We start from the raw sequence: 25075 nt of genomic DNA, 5'->3' as shown, positions 1-25075 counted from the left end.
ACGTAAGCGAAGTGGCACTTCTCGGGTTTTAGTGTGAGGCCCGCAGATCGTACGGCCTGAAAGACAGCTAGCAAACGGCGTAGATGCTCCTGGAAGGCTGCCAAAAACACGATCACGTCGTCAAAATACAGCAGGCATGTTTGCCACTTGATTCCCGAGAGCGCAGTGTCCATCAGCCTCTGAAATGTTGCTGGTGCCTAGCATGAACCATATGAAAGACCTTAAACTCATACAATTCGTCAGGAGTGACGAATGCTGTGTTCTCCCGATCCCTATCATCTCCATCGATTTGCCAATATCCAATTTTCAAATTCATTGAAAAGAAGTAAAGTGCATTTCGTAGCTGATCAAGGGAATCGTCGATGCGAGGGAGAGGGTGACCGTCTTTTTTGGTCACTTGATTGACCTTGCGGTAGTCAAAGCAGAATCGTAAGCTGCCGTCCTTATTCTTCACAAGTACCACGGGGGAAGCCCAGGGACTCTGTGACGGCTGAATAACGTCGTCTCTAAGCATTTCGGCCACCTGGCGCTGAATGGCTTCGCGTTTTGTCGGAGCCATACGGTAAGGATTTTGTCGAAACGGACGAATCGCGCCATCCGTGATAAATAAATGTTTGGTCAAAGGCGTTTGGTCAAAGGGGTTCTTCCTCTTCCAACCTCGCGCTCGTAGACCCATTGGTCATCCTTGGCGTCTTCTTGCATGAGGCAATATCAGCAATTTTAAAATTACTGGGAGAACAAATACCGACCGTGAATTGAATGTATTTCATGTAGTGCAAAAGATCCACATAACACGTTCTCTCTATGCTTACTTCCCAAACTTGAGCGCCGATGTCACATTGTTAAAGATCGCGGTAAGACCGGAACAGAAAAGAGGAAGATTCTTATCCCCGCTTCTGCAAATCTGGTGACGCCATCAGTACAGTGGCGTCATAAAACGCCCTGCCGTACAAGCTCCCAGAACACGGGTTCGTGAGCGATAGATTTGTGGTTCTTTTTTGCGCTTTAACCGTGTGATTCATTTTGCCTACGAACCAGCTGTGCGACGGGTGCGTTTAGCTTGCTGAGCTAAGGTCAATAATGCTTTATTTCTATTCAATTTCATATTCCTTACAAATGTTTTTGGTGGCATGGCCAATACATTATGATAATGCAAGGCCAAATGCAAGGTTTACATCTCAAGTTTTCACTACAATAAAATTATCTTAATTATTTGCATGCTTCGTGAAGACGTGATCAATTGTTCTCGGCTCTTTTATATCAGCGCGACAATTATGCTGGTGCAAGAAATTATAAGCCCAGAAGATTTCTTGGCCTGTTTAGCTAGGCATTTAAAAATTTCAGAGAAGCTTCTGTTTTATTAGCTTTTAAAGGGGCTACTACGGGTATACATATTAAATGCATTTCCGAAGATACAATACATCCTATCTCCAATGACTGCGAGAAACCTTACACCCCCTGTTACGCCCGTCACGAGTGGTGTATTAAAGTACATTAAAGTCTTCTCTCTCTCTAACGCGAACTCAGATATTTTTCTGCTCAATTTTTCTTGAGAAAAACAGAATTAATTATTTGGAGATGGACTTATTATTGCCAAGGCAGTATCAAATTTGATGAATGTGTATGACCAATAAAACATGCGCCCGTATATAGGTTAGAGAATCAGCCTTCTGCATGCTTTTGTCCCGCGAGACTTCCTTCATTGAACGCGATGAACAGCACTGCGCTGGTCCCACTTATCATGTGGCTCTTTGCTTCTCTGGTGGAGTAAGTACTGCTTCCTCGGCCAGCCTCTTTGGCGCATGTTTTTTCCTACTATTCAGTGCCATCGCACAACTCCTATTCAGGCTCCAGTCTGATAAATCAAGTAATGATCAGTAGTAGACAAAAAATACATGTAAAATGTAACTGACTTCATAAAATAGCATCTGAATGTATGTGGATCTGAGTTTTTTTCTTTACTTCATAAAATACCGCACCCATCTCATATTAGAGTCAAAAAGTGTAGGAAGTTCATCAGGGGTAAATAGTGCTTGCAAGAATCTCAAGCTTTCCAATTATTTGTGACTTGGGCAGCATGTTTATAGTTATACTACATGAAAGAGCCGCCGCGGTGGCTCAGTGGTTATGGCGCTCGGATGCTCACCCGAAATACACGGCTTCGCTGTGGTCGAACTTCGATGGCGGCGAAATTCTAGAAGTCCGTGTACTGTGCTATGTCAGTGCACCTTAAATAACCCCAGGGGGTCGCTTTGGGGCATTAAACCCCATAAACCAAGCCCAACCTTCATGTGAGAGGTTATGACCGTTACACCTGATGTAACTGGCAGCGGCGCCGATCAGGGATATGTATACGCCATCACCTATGGCCGTCTACAAACCGTGTCGTAGGAAGTCTGCGTCTTCGTCCGGCTGGTAAATAACCCGTGCTGACAAAAGCGCCCCCTTACGCTAAAAAGGTGACAAATGAGTGGAATAGTTGGGTTAAGATGGCCGAATTAGATGGCTTCAGTTACGAAGGGTGCGAACGAGGGCGGCAAAGGAACAGAAGCAACTTCATATATAGAGTCAGTCGCTCATTCATTTCGAAGAGCACAAGCTAAGGTCCACCAATCTCGAAAATAAATTTTTTACAGAGACCGGCGTGGGCAAAACTTGAGACCAAAAAAGCAGTTATTCTAGCGGGCAGTATACGGATAGGAATGGAAGGGTCGGGGGAGGGAGGGTTTGTCGTAAAGAGGTTTATAATATGTATGTGAGGGTTACATCAGCAATTAAAAGCTCCAGACGTTCTTCGGCGACAGAGTTAGTTGCGTAAACTGTTACCAAGGCTGCAGCCGCAGCTCACTTTTTTAGACGGTAGTGCAGCGTGCCTATCAAACCGAAGAAAAAAAGAATAGCCAGCCATTTCATTCAACAAAAACATGTAGGAAGATTTGAGGTAGGGCACAGTCAAGTATGGTTTTTTGAGTGAAATATACATAATGCATTATGTCTGAAAGGTTCGGTTGGTATTCTCCGTACATATCTTGCTCTGTGAATGATCAGCTGTATCTAAGTGGTACCATGTCAAACAATACCCTACTATGTCGCCTACGACTAAGCAGAGAGTAGTGACTATTTTCAGTTTGAACCTGATGCGGAGCGCTAGGCTGAGAGAGTACTTCTTTAACAGAAAATCGGCGACAACACAGGCGCAACCTGTTGAGAAGGAGGGTGTGGAAGCCTACCCTGACTTCCTCAATAAGTTTCAGACCACTATCACGCCCAAACGGAGTGTCCTAATGGGCCTGGAGATGCAAAGTGGTGACGTTGGCGTGAATGAGGCTCATGGCGCTGATGGGGTGTAAAGAGGCTGTCGCTGAAAATTAAAATTTTATTCTTGAAAGTTTTGCCGATTCTAACGCCAAGATAGTGGACGACAGTATTTGTTAAGATGACAAATAATGAGAAAAGTACACCTTCGCGACTGCAGCCATACACGTTGGTAGTATCAGGCGATGTTCCGATCATCAGGAATGCCATTCGTCGTTTACTAATCGAGTTGGTTACGAAAACGCGCGATGGTATATGATGGCCGGACGATATTTATCGCCGATGATTAGGCTACATGCGAAGGACATGGAGAGATGACAAATTTTAGCTCCAAGTTAGAAAAGTCTTAGCGGACTACGCCATGGATAAGAGAAATCACTGGAAGTTGGCCGTCGGACACGTGGCATCGGGTTCTGGCCGGATCATGCCCGTCAGAATTTCAGGGAATGGCGACGACGCGAACCGTACACATTTCTTAGATAGTGCATCAAACGCAGCGCAGTTTCAAGGATGTGCAAGTCTAGCCACCAGCCCCTACATCATAAACACATGACCGACTTATGTGCGATTTATATATCTTGCTCTCGTATTTGTCGCAAAGAGGCAATATTTCGTCACAACAAGAACTCAGATAAAGTAGATGCCTTGGTAATAAGGTCGCTCTTGGCAGCAAGCTTTCGACCAATCGGCTTTCAATAGAATATGCGAAGCGTCTGCTTGGAGGTGTCCCAGCTTGGTAAATGATCATTGCTTGTCTTTTATGAGACATGCACTGACCTTCAGTTATAATGAAACATTATCAAGCACGAGTGTATCGTTTCATCTCTAGTGCTTATTCGCCCCTACCGTGCAAGTTCAATTACACTTCGACGCCCATAATAACCGTGCTGCAAAATATGCAAAGGCGACAAAGGCGGGAAATGATGACCGATGGCATGGCCGGTGTCGATGTGGGCTGCGTGGTTCTTGGGGCACCACAAGATGGACGAGGTGTATCCTGCTGCGAAGTTCTTTCTTGCTGAGGCGTGCCCAGGAGCTCCACCCGCCTTTTCACAAAGGACAAGATCCTCGCTCCGTGGTCACAACAGTCGACTGCCATCAATGCATACAAGGCACTGTTTTGTTTTGTACGGATGACTGCCTTTATTGACAGATTGTGACTGTGTTTCCCGCTCCCTCTCTCTTCCATTTTCAATCCCTTCATTTGCTTCCCTCGTCCCTTGTAGCCAGAGTCTATTTGGGCCGAGGGAAGACGAAGAAGTTGTTCTGTATCAGAACGCTGCCTTCACGTCTCTGCAGTTTTTTCGTAATTTGTGCTATAATCAGGGAGGCGCTGCTTCCTTTTTGCCACGGCGATGGAAGTGGAGGCTGCTGGGCCTCTATTGGAACCCGGTGGGTCAGCAGCAGCCGCCCAGAGGAAGCGCCTGCACCGCCAGAGTGACTCGAGTAACAAGGGCACTGTTGTGTACTCGGTTCCAAGTGAAGACTCCTCGTCCTCGGCCGACGACGGTTTCATACCGGTCGTTGGCAAGAAGGCCAAGCGCAGACTGCGTAGACAAGCCGAATCGTTCTCATTGAGCACGTCAACGGTGTCCTCATCAAGAACGCCAACGATCATCACGGCGCGAAGTTCCTCGGCGCATAAAGACTTGTTTGTGCTGTTGAACTCAACGGACAATTTGAACCTCCTGAACAGGCAATCCATCTCTATTCATCTGGAGAGCCTCGTACCAGGAGGCATAAATTAAGTCAGAATCAACCCGTGAAAAAACGTCATTGCCATTGATGCGCTGAAGCGAAGTGCACTAGAGAGTTTAACCGCAATCACCAAACTCGGCAACATCAGTGCGCGCCCCCTTATTCTCCAGGACAGCGGCACTACGGCTGGCGTAATCTACAACGTTGACATCGCCATCAGCGACGCAGATTTTCTCATGTTGATCAAGCCGGCAACTAACGGCATTTCCATCATTCAAGATCAGCGGTTAGAAAGATCTACATGCATCAAGCTGACTTTCAAGGGTGAGCAGCATACTAGAGTACGTGAAGGTTGGACACTTTCGTCATCCAGTTCTACTTTTTGTGCCTAAGCCACATCAATGCAGGAAGTGCATGAGGATAGGCCACGTGAGCGGCGTCTGCATCAACTACATCGTGTGCCCGCGATGCTCCGAGTCACACAGCGGTGATGTTTGCCGCACGACTACCTTGAAGTGCGCCGACTGCCACGGCCCTCATGACTCTTCCTCGAAAGACTGCCGCCGTCTAAAGAACGAGCGGGCGGTACTGTATAAAATGGTGCGAGACCATTCTACGCGCAAAGAAGCCGCCTCAAAGGTGCAACGACGTCGTTCGTGCCGCCGAAGGTCCTCAAAGAAAGCAGTCACATTTGAGAAGAATGCCCCAAACGCAACTGCAGCTTGTCCACCTTCACCAAAAACCGAACAAAATCAAGGGAGCCCGGCGCTTGGTGAGGCTGGACCTGCTGCCTTAGATGCAACTTGGCCACCACTGCCAAAGCCTTCTACGCCTACTGTGTCAGGGATGTTGGCGCACTCAGGGCAGTGTGCAGCGCCTACGACTGATCCCGCCAACAGGCACGATCAGGGCCATGGCCCAGATATGCAATTGATTGCAATACTAACGTCACTAATGAATGCCATGCGTGCTCTGCTTTCCAGCCTACGCACCTCAGCAGAAAATAGCGCACTTCAAGTGCTGGACGCGCTACATCTAGTTCTTACGGCTCTACAGTAGAAGGCATCATGGCTCCTTCGGACCTGTCTTTTCAGAAGGAAGCCAAACAAGCTTTCATTTTCCAATGGAATGCTCGTGGACTCCAGTCCCGGATTTCCGACTTACGGCACTACGTCTACGAGAATCGCTTCCCCATTCTTGTGATTTGTGAACCGAAGATCCCGGAAATTTTGCGAATATCCGGTTACGAGGCATTTGCATCACCCACGCGCAACAGATCCAGCAAAGTGATCGTCTACATTCGAGGTGAACTTACATATGTGCAACATTAACTTCCTCCGAACGAAGACAATCAGTACGTTTGCCTTACAGTGAAGTGCCGAGACCTGACGTTTACGCTACTGGCGGTGTACTTGGCGCCTACAAGTCGTTTCGACGCCAGAAAGTTGAGTGGTTTTATGGCAGCTACACCTGCTCCGTGGGTCATTATGTGTGACTTCAGTGGTCATCACACCATGTGGGGAGGCGTTAGGATGGGCGTTAGGGGAAGACAGCTTGTGTCCTTCGCCCCTGACCATGACCTCCAGTGCCTTAATGACGGAAGCTCGACCTATATTCGAGGGGTGACTTATAGCAGCTGCTTGGACTTGACTTTCGTTTCACAGTGCCTTACCAACAGCGTCCGGTCGTTTTTGGATGTAGAAACCCATGGCAGCAACCATATCCCAACCTATCTGATTATTACTGGCCATTCCACATTTTCCCCAGCCACGTGTAGGCAGCGCATTGACTGGACACTTCTTAAAGTACATATGGAGGCTGCTTGCACAGAGGCCTTCTCTACCGGTCTTGAACAAAAAAATTAAGGAGGCCATGGAACACGCCACCTGCCCCTTTAACCCTGTCGCTAACTAAACCGATCTTGAATTCGAATTGCAGCGACTGCGATCAAAACGGCGCAGGGCAGAGCGCAGATACCGCCGCACAAAGTCACGCCTAGACCTAAGAGATGCTAGGCGCATACAGAAGAAGATTCAGCGCAAAATTCAGGCACTGCAAACACAACGCTGGAGGACATTTTGCCAAACACTTGATCCTCGGACGCCTTTGTCACACGTTGGGAGTGTAATTCGGGGTCTTCGCACGTCCCCTCAACAGCGCTACCCGTTCAAATCTGTGGCGCTCCACCAAAGGCGCAGTGTGGTTGAGGTAGCTGAAGATTTCTGCGCAAGAATAACAGGCCCTCCGAATCCAGGCGCAATGCTGCACTGCAACAATGTTCCACCCTCACGGGATTCTTGGATGGATGCACTATTCTCAATAGAAGAATTTGATGCTGCGCTGGCTTCTTGTAGAAGGTCATCATCACCAGGGCCCGATGGTGTGACGTACTCCGCACTTGCCAACCTTGGCCAAGAAGCTCAACGGGCTCTTTTGGACACTTATAACAAGTCATGGACTGCTGGCATAGTTCCTTATGATTGGAAAACCAGTCGTCTGGTTCCACAATTTAAATCGCGGAAATAACCGGTCGACCTTTCATCATAGCGTCCAATTGCACTCGCCAGCTGCGTCGGCAAAGTCATGGAAAGAATGCTGCGTACACGCGTGGAATGGTACTGGGAGCGATATCAGATTTTTCCAACCTTCATGTCTGAGTTCCGACGGGGCCGCTCTTCTATCGACAGCGCGGTTGACCTTGTAACGTCGGTGCGACACAGCAAAAGTTTGAAAAGATTTACCGTGGCATTGTTTTTGGATATCAAGGGAGCGTACGACAACGTAACGCATCAGGCCATTTTGGACGCAATGGAAGCTGCTGAGATCGAAGGCCCCACGTTCAGCTGGATACGCAGCTATTTATCAGAGAGGTCGTTTTTTATCCTGACTGCGGACCAACGTCCTTACGCCGAATTTCACGCAGAGTCCCTGAGTGTGGAGGGCTGAGCCCAGTTCTCTTCAACCTTGCTCTTATCGGCCTGGTCGACGTATTGCCACATTCAGCTCAGATCTCTGTATATGCAGATGATATCTGTATTTGGGCATCAGGGGTGACCCGTCCTCAAGTTTGTCCAAGACATCAAAAGGCGGCATCGAGATTGACATCTTATCTTCGCTTGCAGGGCCTGAACATTTCGACCGAAAAGTGTTCACTTGTGGCGTTCACACACAGAATAATGTCACGTTGCACCATTCGCATCAATGGCGAAGCCATTCCCTATGAGAGAAGCCACAGATTCCTTGGTGTTGTCATCGACAGGAACCTCTCGTGGAGTCCACATATCTACGACATGAGAAAGAGACTAATTGCGATTGTCCACGTCCTCTCCTTCATCGCGGGAAAGTCCTGGGATGCATCATTGCGCTCAATGCTACAACTGTACCGTTCCCTATTTCTGGGCTACATGCGGTACAGTCTTCCGATATTCAGTTCCAATAGAAAGACAAATATCAACTCTTCAAAGTGTGCAAGCGCAAGCTCTTCGTATCTGCCTTGGACTGCCTAAATGTGCATCAACAGCAGCAACTGTTCTTGTTGCCCGGGAACATCCTGTTACTACATACATTGCTGTTGACACCATGAGAACACATATTCGGTACCTCACACGGGTTCCCTGTCATCACCTCTCAACACTCCCAATAATTAGGCTGCCTACTGCATTCACCAAAGTCATTGAAGCCCATCGCGCATACCTTCCATACCTTCCACCGTGCTCACCCTTATGGAGTCTTCATGAACGTCGGGTTCACCTCTATATTACTGGCATTACGAAGAAAGCTGGTGTATCACTGCCCGCTCTCAAACAACTGACATTGAATAACCTGCATTCGTACCACAGTCAACACATTCATGTTTACACAGATGGATCAGTTCGCTCGACCAGTTCTGCAGGGTCGGTGGTGATACCGGCCAGATCCATCTTCATGAACGTGAAGACGACCTATCCAACATCTTCAACTGGTGCGGAACTCGCAGCCTTACGGGCTGCGGTTTAGTTCATCAGTCAAGAACCTCCACATGACTGGACGGCTTCAACCGACTCTAAAGCAGCCCTTCAAGCCCTGCAAGCTGGGCTACGCAGCGGGTCGCAGGAACAACTTGTTGCTGAGATCCGTCTACTGTGCCCCGGCACCGTTTACAAAGGTCATGACATCATTTTTCAATGACTGCCAGGACACTGTGGTACTAACGGTAATTACCAGGCCGATGCGGTTGCGCGTTCTGCTCACAAGGACGAACTTCCAGTGAGGATCCCAATATCAAGACCTGACGCTTCGTGTGGGCTTCGCCTTTTGGCGCTGGAGCTCACAATTTCAGCGTAGAATACGGGAGAGTTTCGCAACCTCCGCCTCAAGGCACTGGACCCCGGACTGCGCCTTTGTCTTCCACGTAACTTAGCAAGTCGCGAAGCAACATTGTTATGCTGTTTATGGATCAGTGTTGCTTTTACCAACCACTATGCTTTCCGGGTGGGGATGGCCGAGAGTCCTGCCTGTGAAAGCTGCGGTTGTGAGGAGACCATCGCTCATCTTCTCAGTGAGTTCCCTGCATTTGCGAGTGCAAGACAAACTGTGTTGTGCCCTGCACCGCCTCGATCCTCTCCTATTAAGAGAGCAAAAGATCCTCGGTCCGTGGCCACAGCAGTCGACTGCCCTCAAGGCATACAAGACACTCTTTGCCTACTTGAGAGCGACTGGATTTAGTGACAAATTATGACAACGTTGTCCGTGTCTGTGTGTTATGCTTTTGTCCCCTTCTCTCTTCCTCCTTTTAGTCCCCTAATCCTTCTTCCCTAGAGTGGCCGCCGCGGTGGCTGAATGGTTATGGCGCTCGGCTGCCGGCCCGAAAGACGCGGGTTCGATCCTGGCCGCGGCGGTCGAATTTCGATGGAGGCGAAATTCTAGAGGCCCGTGTGCTGTGCGATGTCAGTGCACGTAAAAGACCCCCAGGTGGTCGAAACTTCCGGAGCCCTTCACTACGGCGTCCCTCATAGACCGAGTCGCTTTGGGACGTTAAACCCCCATAAACCATAAACCAGAAACCTTCCTCCCCAGCGCAGGGTAGCCAACCGGAACCCCTTTCCGGTTAACATCCCTGCCTTTCCCTCCTCCTCTTTATCTACCTATCTATCTGTTTGGGCCGTTAAATCCGCATAAACCATAAAACAAAACAAAAAACCTTCCCCAGTGCAGGGTAGCCAACCGCAACCCTTTCTGATTAACATCTCTGCCGTTCCCCTCCCTCCTTATCTATTTGTGACAGTCATTTATAACGGGCATTAACAGTAGCAGTCAACATGGCCACACAGGGTGAGTTCGCGGTGGTCTTTGTCCGTTGTGTACCTAATGTTGTTGCAGTGGATCTCAGTAAACAAGCCACATACCCACGCCGGGTATTGCCGAAGATTTCAGGTAATTGCGAAGGATAATCACATAGGTACCTGCAAGGAAAACAAAGACATCGGGCAGAGAAGTGAAATAGAATAGTATCTTCACTCTCATGCACTCGAGACAATATTTTAATAGATTGTGCCCTGCACCAAAAGGACTCAGAATAAAATGTTGCACACACGACTGGGTAGCGAGGTATAGCTAAACAACTTTTTTGCAAAACTCGGGTCCCGCAAACTTTTCCCCCCGATAATACACTGATGAACAGTCGTCGCAGGTGATTGTGTAAACGATGCCAGGAAACTTGCCGAGAGGAAGCTTGTCCTTCAAGTTGCAAGTTCAGTGCGTATCTTGATCGTTGGCACTTGCGCAATATTGCCACCGTTCTTTCGGCAACTACGCGCAAGCGCCTCGCTGGTTCCTGGAACATACTGGACAGAAGCTCGTTTAGCTTTCGTTGTGTCGCTGCTTACGCTTTCCCTAGAAGCAGTCTGCTTCGGTGGAGTGAATTTTCTTTTCGTGTTCGTGATTAAAGAATGGAGTTGCCGGTATTTTGGAAGTCATTTTTGATTTTTTTCAACTGGTCGTTTTGAACGACGTCTTCAGCGCATAATTTAGTTGCGCGGTTGATTAGAGATGCCACCGCTGACCACTTGTGATTGACTTGGTGCACTGAACAAATATCTAAGTACCTTCCAGGAGGCGTCGGTTTCCGGTAGACGCGAAAAGTAAGGACAGTTGGAGTACGTGTTACCACGGTGTCAATGACCGGAAGGCAGCCATCAGTCTTTTCGTCAGCAGTAGAGTTTATTGAGGATTCAATGGGGTTAAGGCGATCAAGGTAAGGCCGCGTGTACGTTGGGTCAATGACGCAGATGCAGTCTTCCATGTACCTCAGAAATATTTTGTTCGCGGCTGGAAGGTGGCCAAAGGTTTGCTTTTGATTGCTTCCATTACGAAGTTGACCGCTGCGACTGAGATGGCTGCCCCCAATAGAGTCGATGGAAAATAAAGCATTTCGATGGCTTCGAGAGATAGAAGGAAAAGTGGAGAGAAAACTGTGTGGAAGCATGTAGAAAAGCTCGTTCTCACAAACCCATTCACAGAGACCATATACACTCGACTACAGTTACACACACAGAACTTTACGTATTAACACGTTTCCAGTTTGTGGATGTCATTTCATTCTTGTTGTTAAAATAAAAAGGGCGTTGTTCAGATCAAGGGGTCATGGTAAGGCTTCAGATGACTCATTTTCACCGTTTCGCGGCCACAACGGTGAAGGTCAGAGGAAGGTGTCGGAGGTTCGACGACATAGTTCACAGGGGAAGGTTGAGACAGAACACGGTAAGGTCCGTGATATTTGGCTTCAATTTTGGACGACAGGCCAGGAGAGCCAGCAGCGATCCACAGCCAAACAAGTGAGCCGGTGGGAATGGGTGCATGGGTTTGACCACCAGAACCTCGGCGCTCTTTTTTGTCGATTCTGTTCATCAGACGTGAGGGAACAATCGAGCTGGCGGCATTCCTCATCATACTTGGCAATTTCAGAAGCAGTGGCGCAGTCGGATGTATCAGGAAGGTAGGGAAGAATGGTGTCAAGCACACTTGTAGGTTCGCGGCCGTAAAGAAGAAAAAACGGAGAATAGCTGGTGGTGGACTGGACGATGGTATTATATGCGTAGGTGACAAACGGAAGGACGAGGTTCCAGTTGGAATGGTCGGGCCTGATGTACATGGTGAGGATGTCCCCGAGTGTCCGGTTAAACCATTCGGTGAGGCCGTTGTCTCAGGATATTACGCTGTGCAGGCTCTGTGAACGATGTGAAAACACACGACCGCGGTCACTCAGAAGCTGACGAGGGGCGCCGTGGCGGAGAATGAGCTGGCGGAGGATGAAGAAAGCCGCGTCTCGCGCTGTAGCCGCGGGAAGAGCAGCCGTTTCAGCATAGCGCGTGTGGTGGTCTATGGCCACTATAACCCAACGGTTACCTGAAGGGAAAGAGGGCAGGGGCCCATAAAGGTCGATGCCGACGCGATCGAAGGGACGGGCAGGGCGAGGTAATGGCTGTGACGGTCCAGAAAGACGCTGTGGTGGGGACTTGCGGCGTTGGCAGTCAAGGCATGTGTGAATGTACTTGCGTAAAAAGTTGTACATTCCATGCCAGTGGTACCGGTGCCGAAGTCGAGTGTAGGTTTTCAAAGCACCCGCATTAGCAGTCTGGGGGTCGGCACGGAAAGAGGCGCAGACTTCAGCTCGTAGTTGGCAAGGAATGACGAGGAGCCATTTTCGATCATCGGGCATGTAATTACGATGATAGAGGAGACCATCATGCAGAATGAAGTGGCGGGCTGGTCGGCGAAGGGAGTGAGAGGCGGCCGCCATAGGGCGGCCAGACAGATGGAGCACGAGAGATGTAGTCCAGGGGTCCTTACGCTGTTCCACAAGCATGTTTGGTGGACGCAAAGAGGACAGCACGGAGTCAATGCTGGAGATCGTCGCAATGTCGGAAGACAGCGGAGACCGGGACAGGGCGTAAGCGTCAGAGTGCTTGCGGCCAAAGCGGTAGACGACTCGAATGTCGTACCCCTGAAGGCGCAAAGCCCAGCGGCCAAGGCTACCCGATGGATCCTTCAACGATGATAGCCAGCACAAAGCGTGATGATCGGTGACTACGTCGAAAGGATGACCGTAGAGGTACGGCCGAAATTTGGTTATCGCCCAGAGATTGGCCAAGCATTCTTTTCTGTGATGGAGTAATGGCGTAGAGGTAGAGGCAGCGATGGCGTAGAGGTAGAACATCCGCATCGCGTGCAAGAGGACCGGGGTTCAAATCCTGGTGCCGCGCAATTCTCCACCGGGTTTAAAAAAAAACCCGATGGAATTGCATAACCAGGCCTGGGGTGCGGCCTGATCTCGGTGACCAGAACCGATAACGCACTCTCTCACCAGAGAAGGATTTGGCCACCCTGGTGTAGTACTTGGCCACAACCTTCTATGATCAAACCAATTAACCCTCGGCCCTCAGTCCCCAGCGGCTGCAGAGCAACTGACCACGGCGGCGGTCAGACCTGTGATGCAGCGGAGGGTGCTAAGAATCTCTGGCTCCGGACAGGCCACCATTGGAATCTGAACCTGGCAACGTTTAACGCTAGAACTTTAGCTAGTGAGGCTAGCCTAGCAGTGCTGTTTGAGGAACTAGCGGGAGTTAAATGGGATGTGATAGGGCTTAGTGATTAGGAGGACAGGTGAGGCGTATACAGTACTAAAGGACGGACACTTACTGTGCTATCGCGGGTTAGAGGATAGAAGAGAACTAGGTGTGGGATTCCTCATCAATAAGGATATAGCTGGCAACGTAGAGGAGTTCTACAGTATTAACGAGAGGGTAGCAGCTATAGTAATTAGGCTGAATAGGAGGTACAAACTGAAAGTGATGCAGGCCTACGCACCCACATCCAGCCATGATGACCAGACCGTTGAAAGTTTCTATGAGGACGTAGAATCGGCATTGAATAAAGTAAAATCGCAGTACACTGTACTGATGGGCGACTTCAATGCGAAGGTGGACAAGAAGCAGGCTGATGACCACGCGGTAGGTGACTATGGGATAGGCTCTAGAAATAGCAGGGGAGAGTTATTAGTCGTATTCGCGGATAGAAATAATTTACGGATCATGAATACCTTCTCCCGCAAACGAGAAAACAGGAAGTGGACCTGGAAGAGCCCCAATGGTGAGATTAAAAATGAAATCGACTTCATACTATGCGCTAAACCTGGCATCATTCAGGATGTGGCCGTCCTCGGAAAGGTGCGTTGTAGCGACCACAGAATGGTAAGGTCTAGAATTAGCTTAGACTTGAAGAGGGAACGGAAGAAGCTAGTGAAGAAGAAGACCATTAACGAGTTAGCCGTAAGAGGGAAAGCACAGGAGTTTAGGATAGCGCTGCAAAACAGATATTCGGCTTTAACAGAGGAAGATGATCTTGATGTTCATTCAATGCACGATAATCTGACATCAATAATTACGGAGTGCGCAGCAGAAGTAGGCGGTAGGACAGTTCGAAAGGATACCGGGAAGCTATCTCAGGTGACGAAAGATCTGATTAAGAAGCGCCAAAACATGAGGGCATCTAACCCTACCGATAGAATAGAACTAACGGAGCTATCAAAGTTAATAAATAAGCGCAAGGTAGCCGACATAAGGAAGTTTAATATGGAGAGAATCAAGCATGCTATAAAGAACAGACTTAGCCTAAAAACAGTGAAGAGGAAACTAGGCATAGGTAAAAACCAGATGTATGCATTAAGAGACAAGCAGGGCAATGTCATTAGCAATATGGATAAGATAGTTAACGTAGCCGAAGAGTTCTACACAGACCTGTACAGTAGCCAATGTAATCAGAGCGTTAATGAGAAAGACAGCAGTGCACAGCAATGCGTCATCCCGCCAGTAACGAAAGATGAAGTAAAGAAAGCCTTAGAAGCATTGAAAAGGGGAAAAGCAGCTGGGGAGGATCAGGTAACAGCAGATCTGCTGAATGATGGAGGGGACATCGTGCTAGAAAAACTAGCCACCCTGTATACGCAATGCCTTATGACCTCGACTGTACCAGAAGCTTGGAAGAATGCAAACATTATCTTAATTCATAAGAAGGGAGACGCCAAGGACTTGAAAATTTACAGGCCGATCAGCTTACTATCCGTTGCCTACAAAGTATTTACTAAGGTAATCGCTAATAGAGTGAGGGCCACGTTAGACTTTAATCAACCAAATGATCAGGTAGGCTTTCGAAAGGATATTCCACAATAGAACATATTCACACTATCAATCAGGGGATAGAGAAATGCGCAGAATATAATCAACCTCTGTATATAACTTTCATTGATTACGAGAAAGCATTCGACTCAGTGGAAACCTCAGCAGTCATACAGGCATTGCGTAATCAGGAGGTAGAAGAGCCTTATGTCAAAATACTGGAAGATATATATAACAACTGCACAGCCACTATAGTCCTCCATAAAGTCAGCAATAAAATTCCAATAAGGAAGGGCGTCAGGCAAGGAGACACGATCTCGCCAATGCTGTTCACCGCATGTTTACAGGAGGTATTTCGAGGCCTGAATTGGGAACAGTTGGGAATAAGAATAAATGGTGAATACCTAAATAACCTGCGATTTTCTGATGACATTGCCTTGCTGAGTCACTCAGGAGGTGAACTGCAAATCATGATCAATGAGTTAGACAGGCAGAGCAGACCGATGGGTCTAAAAATTAACATGCAGAAAACCAAGGTAATTTTCAACAGCCTAGCAAGGGAACAACAGTTCACAATTGGCAGCGAAAGCCTAGAAATTGTGACGGAATACTTCTACTTAGGGCAGGTAGTGAAAGCTGATCCGGATCATGAGAGGGAGATAACTAGAAGGATAAGAATGGGGTGGAGCGCATATGGCAAATTCTCGCAGATCATGAGTGGCAGTTTACCAATTTCCCTCAAGAGGAAAGTGTATAACAGCATAATCTTACCGGTACTCACCTACGGGGCAGAAACGTGGAGGCTAACGAAAAGAGTTCAGCTTAAGGACAACGCAGCGAGCCATGGAAAGAAAAATGATAGGTGTAACGTTAAGAGATCGGAAGCGGGCAGAGTGGGTGAGGGAACAAACACGGGTTAATGACATCCTAGTCGAAATCAAGAGAAAGAAATGGGCTTGGGCAGGGCATGTAATGCGAAGGCAAGATAACCGCTGGTCCTTAAGGGTAACGGAGTGAATTCCAAGAGAAAGTAAGCGTAGCAGGGGGCGGCAGAAGGTTAGGTGGGCAGATGAGATTAAGAAGCTTGCAGGCAAAGGGTGGATGCAGCTGGCAAAGGATAGGGTCAATTGGAGAGACTTGGGAGAGGCCTTTGCCCTGCAGTGGGTGTAGTAAGGCTGATGATGATGATGATGATGATGATGATGATGATGATGATGATGATGATGATGATGAATTGATCTATGCCTTGGACAGCGTGCGGCTCGCATAGGCGACAACGCATTCCTGAAATCCAGGTATGCGCTGGGCGAGCACAGCACCAATGCCCACGCCGCTAGCATCCGTGTGTATCCCTGTCGGGGCGTTAGGGTCGAATGGCGAAGAATGGGGGGTAAAGTAAGGAGTCGACGTAAGGTAACGAAAGCTTCATCGCACTCAGAGGATCATGACGACAAAGAGCTCCGGCCTTGAAACCGCGTCAAGGGCGAAATGATGTTAGCTAAATTTCGTATGTAGCGCCGAAAGTAGGAACAGAGGCCAATGAAAGTCCGCAGTTCTTTAAGAGTAGACGGCTTTGGAAAGTCGGCAACCGCGCGAAGCTTGCAGGATCCGGAAGGATGCCCGCTTTGGATATGACATGGCAGAGTATGATCAGTTGGCGAGCTCCGAAGTGGCATTTCTTCAAATTTTATTGCAGGCCGGGGGCGGTGAGGCCGGTCAACACTTGGCACAGGCGAGTAAGATGTGTGGAGAAGTCGGCCGAGAAAACGACGATGTCGTCGAGGTATCAAAGACACGTCTTCCACCGCAACTCACGCAAGACGTTATCCATAATCCGTTCGAATTTTGCGGGAGCATTGCAAAGACCAAATGGCATGACGTTAAATTCGTATAATCCGTCAGGCATGACGAAAGCAGTTTTTTCAAGGTCGCATTCGGCCATGAGGATTTGCCAGTATCAACAACGCAGATCCTGGGACGAAAAGAATTCCACACCTTGCAGGCAATCAAGGGCGTCATCGATGCGCGGCAGAGGATAAACGTTTTTCCTAGTTATTGTGTTCAGGCGGCGATAATCCACACAGAATCTCATGGAGCCACCTCTGTTTCGAACCAGCACGACTGGGGATGACCAAGGGCTGTGGGACGGCTTTATAATCCCGCGCTCGAGAATGTCGTCCACTTGTTCGGTGAGGACTCGACGCTCTGTAGCTGACACGCGATATGGCCGCTGTCGCAGAGGTGGATGGGAGCCAGTATCGATGGTATGGTGGACAAGGGAATAACGCCCGAGGGGAGATTGGCACGCGTCAAACGATGACCGAAATTGGTGCAACAGGTTGAACAGCTGATCACGGTAGGGAGAAGTGAGATCTTGACCGATGGCGCTATACAGGATGTCAGACAGCGGTTGGGGTGACAGGGGAACAGGAGTAAAAGAGTCCAGGGGTGGAGCGAGAACAGTTTCTCGTTCATCGACTAGTTGCAGGAGTTCAGCCGGTTCGACGCACCCAAGGCATTCACCATCAATCAGGGTCACTGGATATGATAGAGGGTTGCTGACGAGCATAGCTGTCGTTCCGGAGGTCACCGTTAGGACAGCGAAAGGAAGCGGGATGTTCTTGCGGCGAACAAACAACTAAGAGGGAGTAAAGAGTACAGAGACTGCAGGTTGGTCGCGTGGTGAGGCGTTTGAGATGGAGACAAGGACGGAGGAGTTTGCAGGGAGCTCGACATCGTGAGAAAGGTGTACTTTGGCCGGATATTGAGGAGACGGTGCGGCAGGAGAGGCGTTGGGCAGGGCAGAGAAGGAAACTTCGGCGCGGGCGCAATCGACGACGGCGGAGTGCTCAGAAAGAAAGTCCCATCCTAGAATTACGTCATGGGAACAAGAGGAGAGGAACAGGAATTGAATCATGTACAAGACGTCTTGAATAACGATGTGCGCTGTGCATGTTGCGAGCGGCTCGACCTGTTCGGCGGTAGCAGGGCGAAGAGAAACTCCCGAAAATGGCGTCATAACTTTCTTCAGTTTTTCCACAAAACTGCGCGTCCGTAATTGAGACAGCAGCTCCGATGTCCACGAGAGCACAGGTTGCAGTACCTTCGACAAAAATGTCAATAACGTTTGTTGGCGAGATCAGAGGCATTGTAGAGTTCTCAGTGGACGCAGCTCTTGCCTCGGGAACTGCGCTCATTAGTTTTCCGCAGCGGAAGGGCTGGCACGACGGCGCATAGGAGAGATGGAACGGCGGCGCGGAGAAGAGGAGCGGCGAGAGGTGGCAGCCTGGCGGTCGGTGGAGAAGGCAGTGGGTCCGCTGGCAGGTGGGGTGGCTGTGTGTAACGCCCATACGCAAATGGCGGCAGGACGTCAGCAGGCGAAGAAGGACGACTGCGGTAGTGGCGGGCGACATGGCCAGCGAAGCCGCAGGCAAAGCAAATGGGCCTGTTGTCGCGAGTACGCCACGGACGACCGTAGGGAGGGACGGCCGGCGCGAAGCGAGGCGACGGTTGTGCCACCGGAGGCCGATACGAGAAAGAAGGCTGTGGCGTCGAAGGTAGCGGCGCTTAAGTGGCGGCTTGGAAAGGGCCCAAGGGATGAGATGGTGGTCTGGTCAGGACGGCGGCGTACGTAAGAGGGGCAGCCACAGGTTGCTGAGGCAGGGGTGGCAGGGCCTCCGCGACCTGGGCTCGAATCTTCTGCTGAAGGGTAGGAGGCAGCGATGGGGGGGGGGGGGGTGTCCCGAACTTCAGAGATGAGCGCTAGTTGACGTGCGATCTCTTCTGTGCTGAACTGCTGAATATCGTTCCTGAGCTGCTGCCCTCCTGCGGTTACGGCATCAGCGGACAGGACCTCGGCATGCTGTACGGTGCGACGAGTGAAGACACCTGGCTTACGGAGCTGCTCGTAGCTCTGGCACAAGCTGAGGACGGAGGCCACGGTGTTCGGCTGCTTGGCCAAAAGCATTTGGAAGGCATTTTCATCGATACCCTTCATAATACTGTTTATCTTATCAGCCTCGGACATATGACTGTTCAGGCGCTTGCGGAGATCCACCACGTTATCAATATAGCTAGTGAAAGTCTCGCCTGGTTGCTGAGCCCGCTTTCGTAAGCGCTGTTCGGCGCGGAGTTTGCGCACGCAAGGGCGGCCAAACACCTCAGTAAAGCTGGTCTTGAACGTGGGCCATGTGGCGATATCCGCTTCGTTGTTGCGGAACCAGATATTGGCGACATCAGCCAGGTAAAAAATGAAGTTTTTAAGCTTCATGGCGTCATCCCAGCGGTTGTGCGTGCTGACCCGCTCGTAGGAAGCCAGCCAGTCCTCGACGTCAGAGTCGCCGAGCCCACTGAAGACAGCCGGGTCCCGTTGTTGAGGCGTGCTGGAGCAGACAAGCGGAGCAGGAGCCGGCTGGGAAGCCAGGTGGGCGTTATTCGGCATTTCTGATGCTACAGTGCCGCTGCGCAGCTCCAGGACGGAATCAGGTGCAAAATCCACCACATGAAAAGCGGTTTAATGGCCGTGAAAGAACCAGGCACTGAACGGGCGTCGGTGGTTGATGTAGAGCCAGCCAGCAGCGCGCGCTCAGCGATAGCACTGCCGCTACCGCGTTGCACATCTTTGTTGTTACAATATATATATATATATATATATATATATATATATATATATATATATATATATATATATATATATATATATATATATATATATATATATATATATATATAACAAGGCATACAAATTGAGGGGCTCGTGTGACAACCATGACGCCGGATCCCACCGCGGCATTGTTGTTTTTTCTGCTGCTTTATAAGTAATTTTCTTTAAAGCAATTCATTGGCACTACAAATTAAAAAAAAATAGAAACGAGAGTGGTGCATAACGTCACTGCGCTTTTGTGTCCGTTCTTTTCAGGCTTCCGTATTGCATTCTTGTGTATTGTTACTGGGTCTAAAAAGCCACACCGGATGGATGTGGCGCTAGCGGGTAAACAGCCTAGGGTTCCCCGGCTTGTCATTGGTTACTGAGTAAGGTCTTTGCATTTCACGTATGCTAAAAATGGGTGCGAATGAAGCGCTCTTTGCACCTCGTGCTCCATTCAAAGCCGCGTTCACCCGCTGGCAGCAACTGCAAGCTGCTCTAAGCCTGCTGGTGGGTCCTACATAGAAGACTGACGTGATGACGTCGTTTCTATAGTTGCAGTAGAAGCGACGTCATCAAAGGACATCTGCGCCGTCATGGCCTCAGAATTTGTTCTAATTGCTAAATGAAATTCCTCCAGAATATATAGCCTTGCAGCTCCAAAACTATAAAGTGCCACTTCGGTGCAATGGTTATGGACACATGCTGAACTTAGTCACCGTAAGTGTAAGCAATTTTCTTGAATTCATGATTCGTAATCATCGACCAGTCGCTTATAAACAGCTTTTGTCTCGAAACTGTGAACGCAAAGTAAGAAAACACGCATTTTTATTGGCCAATCTGTGCTTTGTTTAGGTTTGGTTTGGTTTATAAGGTTTAAGGTCCAAAGGAAACTCAGAACTCAGGCTAGGAGGGACGCTTTAGCGGGAGCTGCAGATAATTTAGACCTCGTAGGGACCTGCAACGCGCACTGACATCGCACAGCCTCGGCCGGGATTGAACCGGCACCTTTCAGGTTACTAACGGAACTCTTCTAAAATGGAAATTCTACCAATCTTGACTTGACGTTAACACCATGGATGGATCTTTGTTTAGCTATTATAATTATGAACACCGTCCTCACATTAACTTCGATACTACCCAACGGGCGTTTCCGGCCTAACCGGGTTCACTGGTGTTTTCTGCATAACCCACCGGCTCTACCGCAATAACTCACTGGCGCTGCCAGCCTTACCCTTAACATTTTTGGCCTAACCAACTGGCATTTCTGACCTAACCCTGCTGCATTTTAAACCTAATCCGTGCCAGCTCTTCATTTATCTAGCACGGGCAAGGCATTGGCTTTTCCACCGCATGATAAGCTGTCTTTCGATACAAAAATTAGTTCATTCGATTAGAAGTCCCGTTTGTGATTTTTAATTCATTGCATCATTTTGCTGTACAATGTGCAATTTCTTGTAACTGTCATGGAACTTCTAAACAACACTTCAAGCAGCCTTTTAGTCTAATTATTTTTTTACGGGATTTAGTTACTGAAAAATTCCTACCTGAAATATTAAAATGAAGCACCATTTACTGTCAAGTTTGCGACGTTCTGATGATTCAGTTAGGGCAACGCAGTTTTGCACAGCTAATGCAACCATAATGTGATTCGCGGAGCTGTCCTCCTGTGAAATGATGAGTAAAATAGGGACTATTCATAGCACTCCAATTGCAAGAGAACCATTGCACTGCCTTTAAACCAATTCCTCGGAGAGCTTTTACATGATGACATCAAAATAATCCGACGAGGAGCATGAAAATTGCTAACAGCATAAATACTCGGTGGGATCAGTAGGATAGCCTAATGGTCGCCACCATAATCGTGCAGTCGCGAGTAAATAATATTAGCACATACCACATGAGCTGCAGATAGCAACACTGGGAGGCGCGGTTATGAACACGCTGATAACAATAGTGCCAGGTGTGCTCGGTAAGCATGGGGCCGCGCCAGCTGCGCGGTGGAATTTGAGCCGCTTCGGTGACGTCATTGTGCTAACATTTTTTTTTACTAGCGACTATAGACCTCTCAGCCGACAATTTCTGATCATCGGGACTGTGGCTACAAAGGGTTACCTCCGAGCACTCATATGTTGCAACAGGATTGGTGTCCAAGTATGGGTTTCGCTGACATTCCCAAACTCGGTGAAGTAGTGCGGCAACTGCTCCACAGATCCGGCTGGATTAATCGTATGTCAAGATACCTTTTAGCAAAAATTAGGAATTGGGCAGAGTACTTGTTCGCCGGCACCGGAATATGTGTTTTTTTAAATTTTCTAAGCTTTTGTGAGGAAGAGGGTATTTCCTTCTTATGGTCTTCAGCACTCCGTATTTACTGTGTAGCTTAGTAAAGGTGGGGGGTTGTTAATTGTGTCAGAGATAGGCTGTGTGCCAGATTCTCGGAGGAGACTTGCGTTGTCACCCGAGTGATCACCAGAGTATCGCAAAGAAGAAACGGTATGTGGAGGCGGACACGATAAAGCTGGTCGGAAGCCTCCTGATCAGCCGAGTCACGTACTCCCTCCCGTATTACAACACTAACAAGGACGAAAGGGACCAGGCCGATGCCATCGTAAGGAAAGCCTACAAGACCGCTCTCCACCTGCCAGCCACCACATCAACGGAGAAGCTGCTGGCCCTCGAACTTCACAACTCGTTCGAGGAACTCAAAGAAGCGCAACTAGAGTCACAACGAGACAGGCTCCAGCAGACGACCACTGGCAGAGCGCTCCTCTTAAGAATGGCGTATCAAGCAACGCTAAGAGCAGAGCAGAGAACAGCGAATCTTCCTGATAATTTCCGCAGCACCATCACAATATGCTCGCTCCCCAAAAATGTGGACCCATATTTACACGCAGCTAGGTGAAACGCCCGAGAGAAATATGTCGAAAAATACTTGGCAGTCAAGGCGGGGAACAACGGAGCAAAAAGTCGTCGCGACAGTAATAGGCTCAGACTATAAGGAGATCACTTGCCCGTCGGAAGGGGACTGCACGGCAACCGAGGGAGAGGAAATGGCTGTTGCTCTAGCGGCCGCGGAGGGTTATCGCGCGAATAAGCCCTTAACAATACTCACAGATTCGACAGAGTCATGCCCTAACTACGTTAACGGCAGAATAGGTCATAAAGCGCTCCAAATCCTCCTTCGCCCAGGCCTACCCAAAGATCACATTAGACACACCGTTTCTTGGATACCGGGACACACCGAGATAGAAGGCAACCAAAGGGTCGATATAGTCGCTCGCGAGTACACTAAGCGAGCACTCTTGAACAAAGACCCGGAGGACTTCTTGAGGGTAATCCCGACGTACTCCGACATTCTAAATTATTACAGAGGGACGAGACGAAAGTATCCTCCTCCCCACAACAAATTAAATCAACAAGAAGCAGTTTACTGGACGAAGCTGCCAACCGGAGCCTTCCCCAATTTACACGTCCTTATCAAAATGTTCGCGACCCAATACAGGGACATCTGCCCATGGTGCGGTGCAACACCCACCCTATACTATATTACTTGTGAATGTTACAGAAATAAAGCATTCCATGGCTCAGAAAGTCCGAGCGCGGAGCAGTGGGATAGTGTGCTCTCCAGCTGCAACCCAATCCTCCAAAGATGATTGGTCATCCATGCCCAGCGAGCGGCCAAACTCAGCGGTGCCCTGGAATAGGGTCGCCGGCCTCTGAAAGACGGAGGGAGACATCTGCTTGAAGATGAAGACCTCTGTCTGACCGAAAGACCTTGTTAGAGCAATAAACAGTATCCCATCCTATCCTCTCCTCGGAGGAGAAGTGCTCGAGCAAATGCGTTGACCGCCTCATTGCCTGTCCTTGAGAGGTGCTCTGGCATGCAGATGTGGTCCTTCGAGGGATTTGATGTTTTCAAGATTTTCCTGAACGGAGCGCCCACGCGACCCCTTATGTAATCGCGTACCTGTGCTTGTGAGCCGGACATAATCGTTGCCTCGCTCTTCTTAAATATCGCTAGTGCAATAGCTGCTTCTTCAGCCGATGTGGTATATTTCACTTAGATAAGCCTGCTTCCGATTATCTCTCCCCGGTATAAAGAGGCTGTAATTGCTGTGATCCTACTATCAGAGTGTAGCAACATAGATGTAGATCATCTAGCTCCGGCTGGACAACATATGACGTAGTCTATAACCTACATAGGCAACATAAGACGTAGTCTATAGCCTACATAGGCAACATAGACGTAGGCTTATAGTCTACGTCCTCTATTAGATTCCCGATTCGTGCGCTTTGGTACGGGGTGGGTCGTTATGTGCGACCTCACCTGCATGGGAATGTCAATCTTGTTGGCGACTGCCCGGTGTGAACTGCTTCTGCGCTTCTGTAACATTTTACTGCAGGCTTCGTTGTTCAGAGCCTGATAATTTGGTTTACACGGTAGGTCTGTATTAGTTCGTCGATAATGTTGTGGATCCCAAACTGTAGCAGATGCTCTGTGAACGCACTATCGTGAGAAAAATTAGGGAAAACTTGCCAGCAAATGCTGATCCACGCAAACTGCATGCGAGCGCCGCCTGACGAAGCATTCCTGGTGCCGAAACCTGCAAAGCGCGCGCGCTGCGTAGCGCGGCTTGAGATGGCCGTTGGAAAGTGTGCCGGCCTTGGCACTAGGAGTGCTTCGTCAGGCGGCGCTTGCATGCAGTTTAGTGTGGATCGGCGCACCCTGGCAAGGGTCTCTTAATTTTGCTCACGGCAGAACATAAAGTCCCAGCGACGTCTTAACTGCCTGTCGTATATTCACACCCAGTTAGTCTTATTCCTTTCTCCTTTGATCTTTCTCCGGTACGGAGTGGCGTACGCATCAAATTGTTCCGCTTAATACTAGATCTGTTTCGTCAAGCCGCGATGATATAGGTGTATTGCTAGAATCATATGGCTTCAACTTCTATGTCATTATGTTCAGTGGAACATGGTACACAAGCTATTATGATTCCTACTCGGATATAAACATCACTACTTAAATCGCCAAGGCATTCGAGGAGGGGCATCGCAAAACAGATATTACTCCCGGAGAGCGAGGAGGTAGATGAATTCTCAGTTATAAATGAAAATTTCGATGTCCTCTGCATAGTGACGGGCCCAAATTTGTTTGCTGTAGTATACCCCCACCTAGTAGTAACCTGTCGTCGTTTTTAGACTTCCTTGATTGTCTTCTGTCATATGCAAATGACAACAGATATTAGCTAACCTATGGAGGTGA

General features: G+C 48.9%; 1 protein-coding gene across 1 annotated transcript in view; it reads left to right on the top strand.

Moving 5' to 3' along the window:
* The first annotated feature begins 1674 nt into the window (after positions 1–1674).
* LOC144129638 (uncharacterized) overlaps positions 1675–25075 on the top strand; it is a 116511-nt gene continuing 93110 nt past the window's right edge. Inside the window, exon 1 of the mRNA XM_077663755.1 lies at positions 1675–1767. Within this exon, the coding sequence (XP_077519881.1) occupies positions 1675–1767 (93 nt within the window). The remainder of the gene's footprint in view (positions 1768–25075) is intronic.

The sequence above is a fragment of the Amblyomma americanum genome, chromosome 4 (assembly GCF_052857255.1).
Source record: "Amblyomma americanum isolate KBUSLIRL-KWMA chromosome 4, ASM5285725v1, whole genome shotgun sequence".
Classification (NCBI taxonomy): Eukaryota; Metazoa; Arthropoda; class Arachnida; order Ixodida; family Ixodidae; genus Amblyomma; species Amblyomma americanum.
The sequence above is the reverse complement of the archived record's forward strand: the minus strand, read 5'-3'. Positions and strand labels throughout refer to the sequence as shown.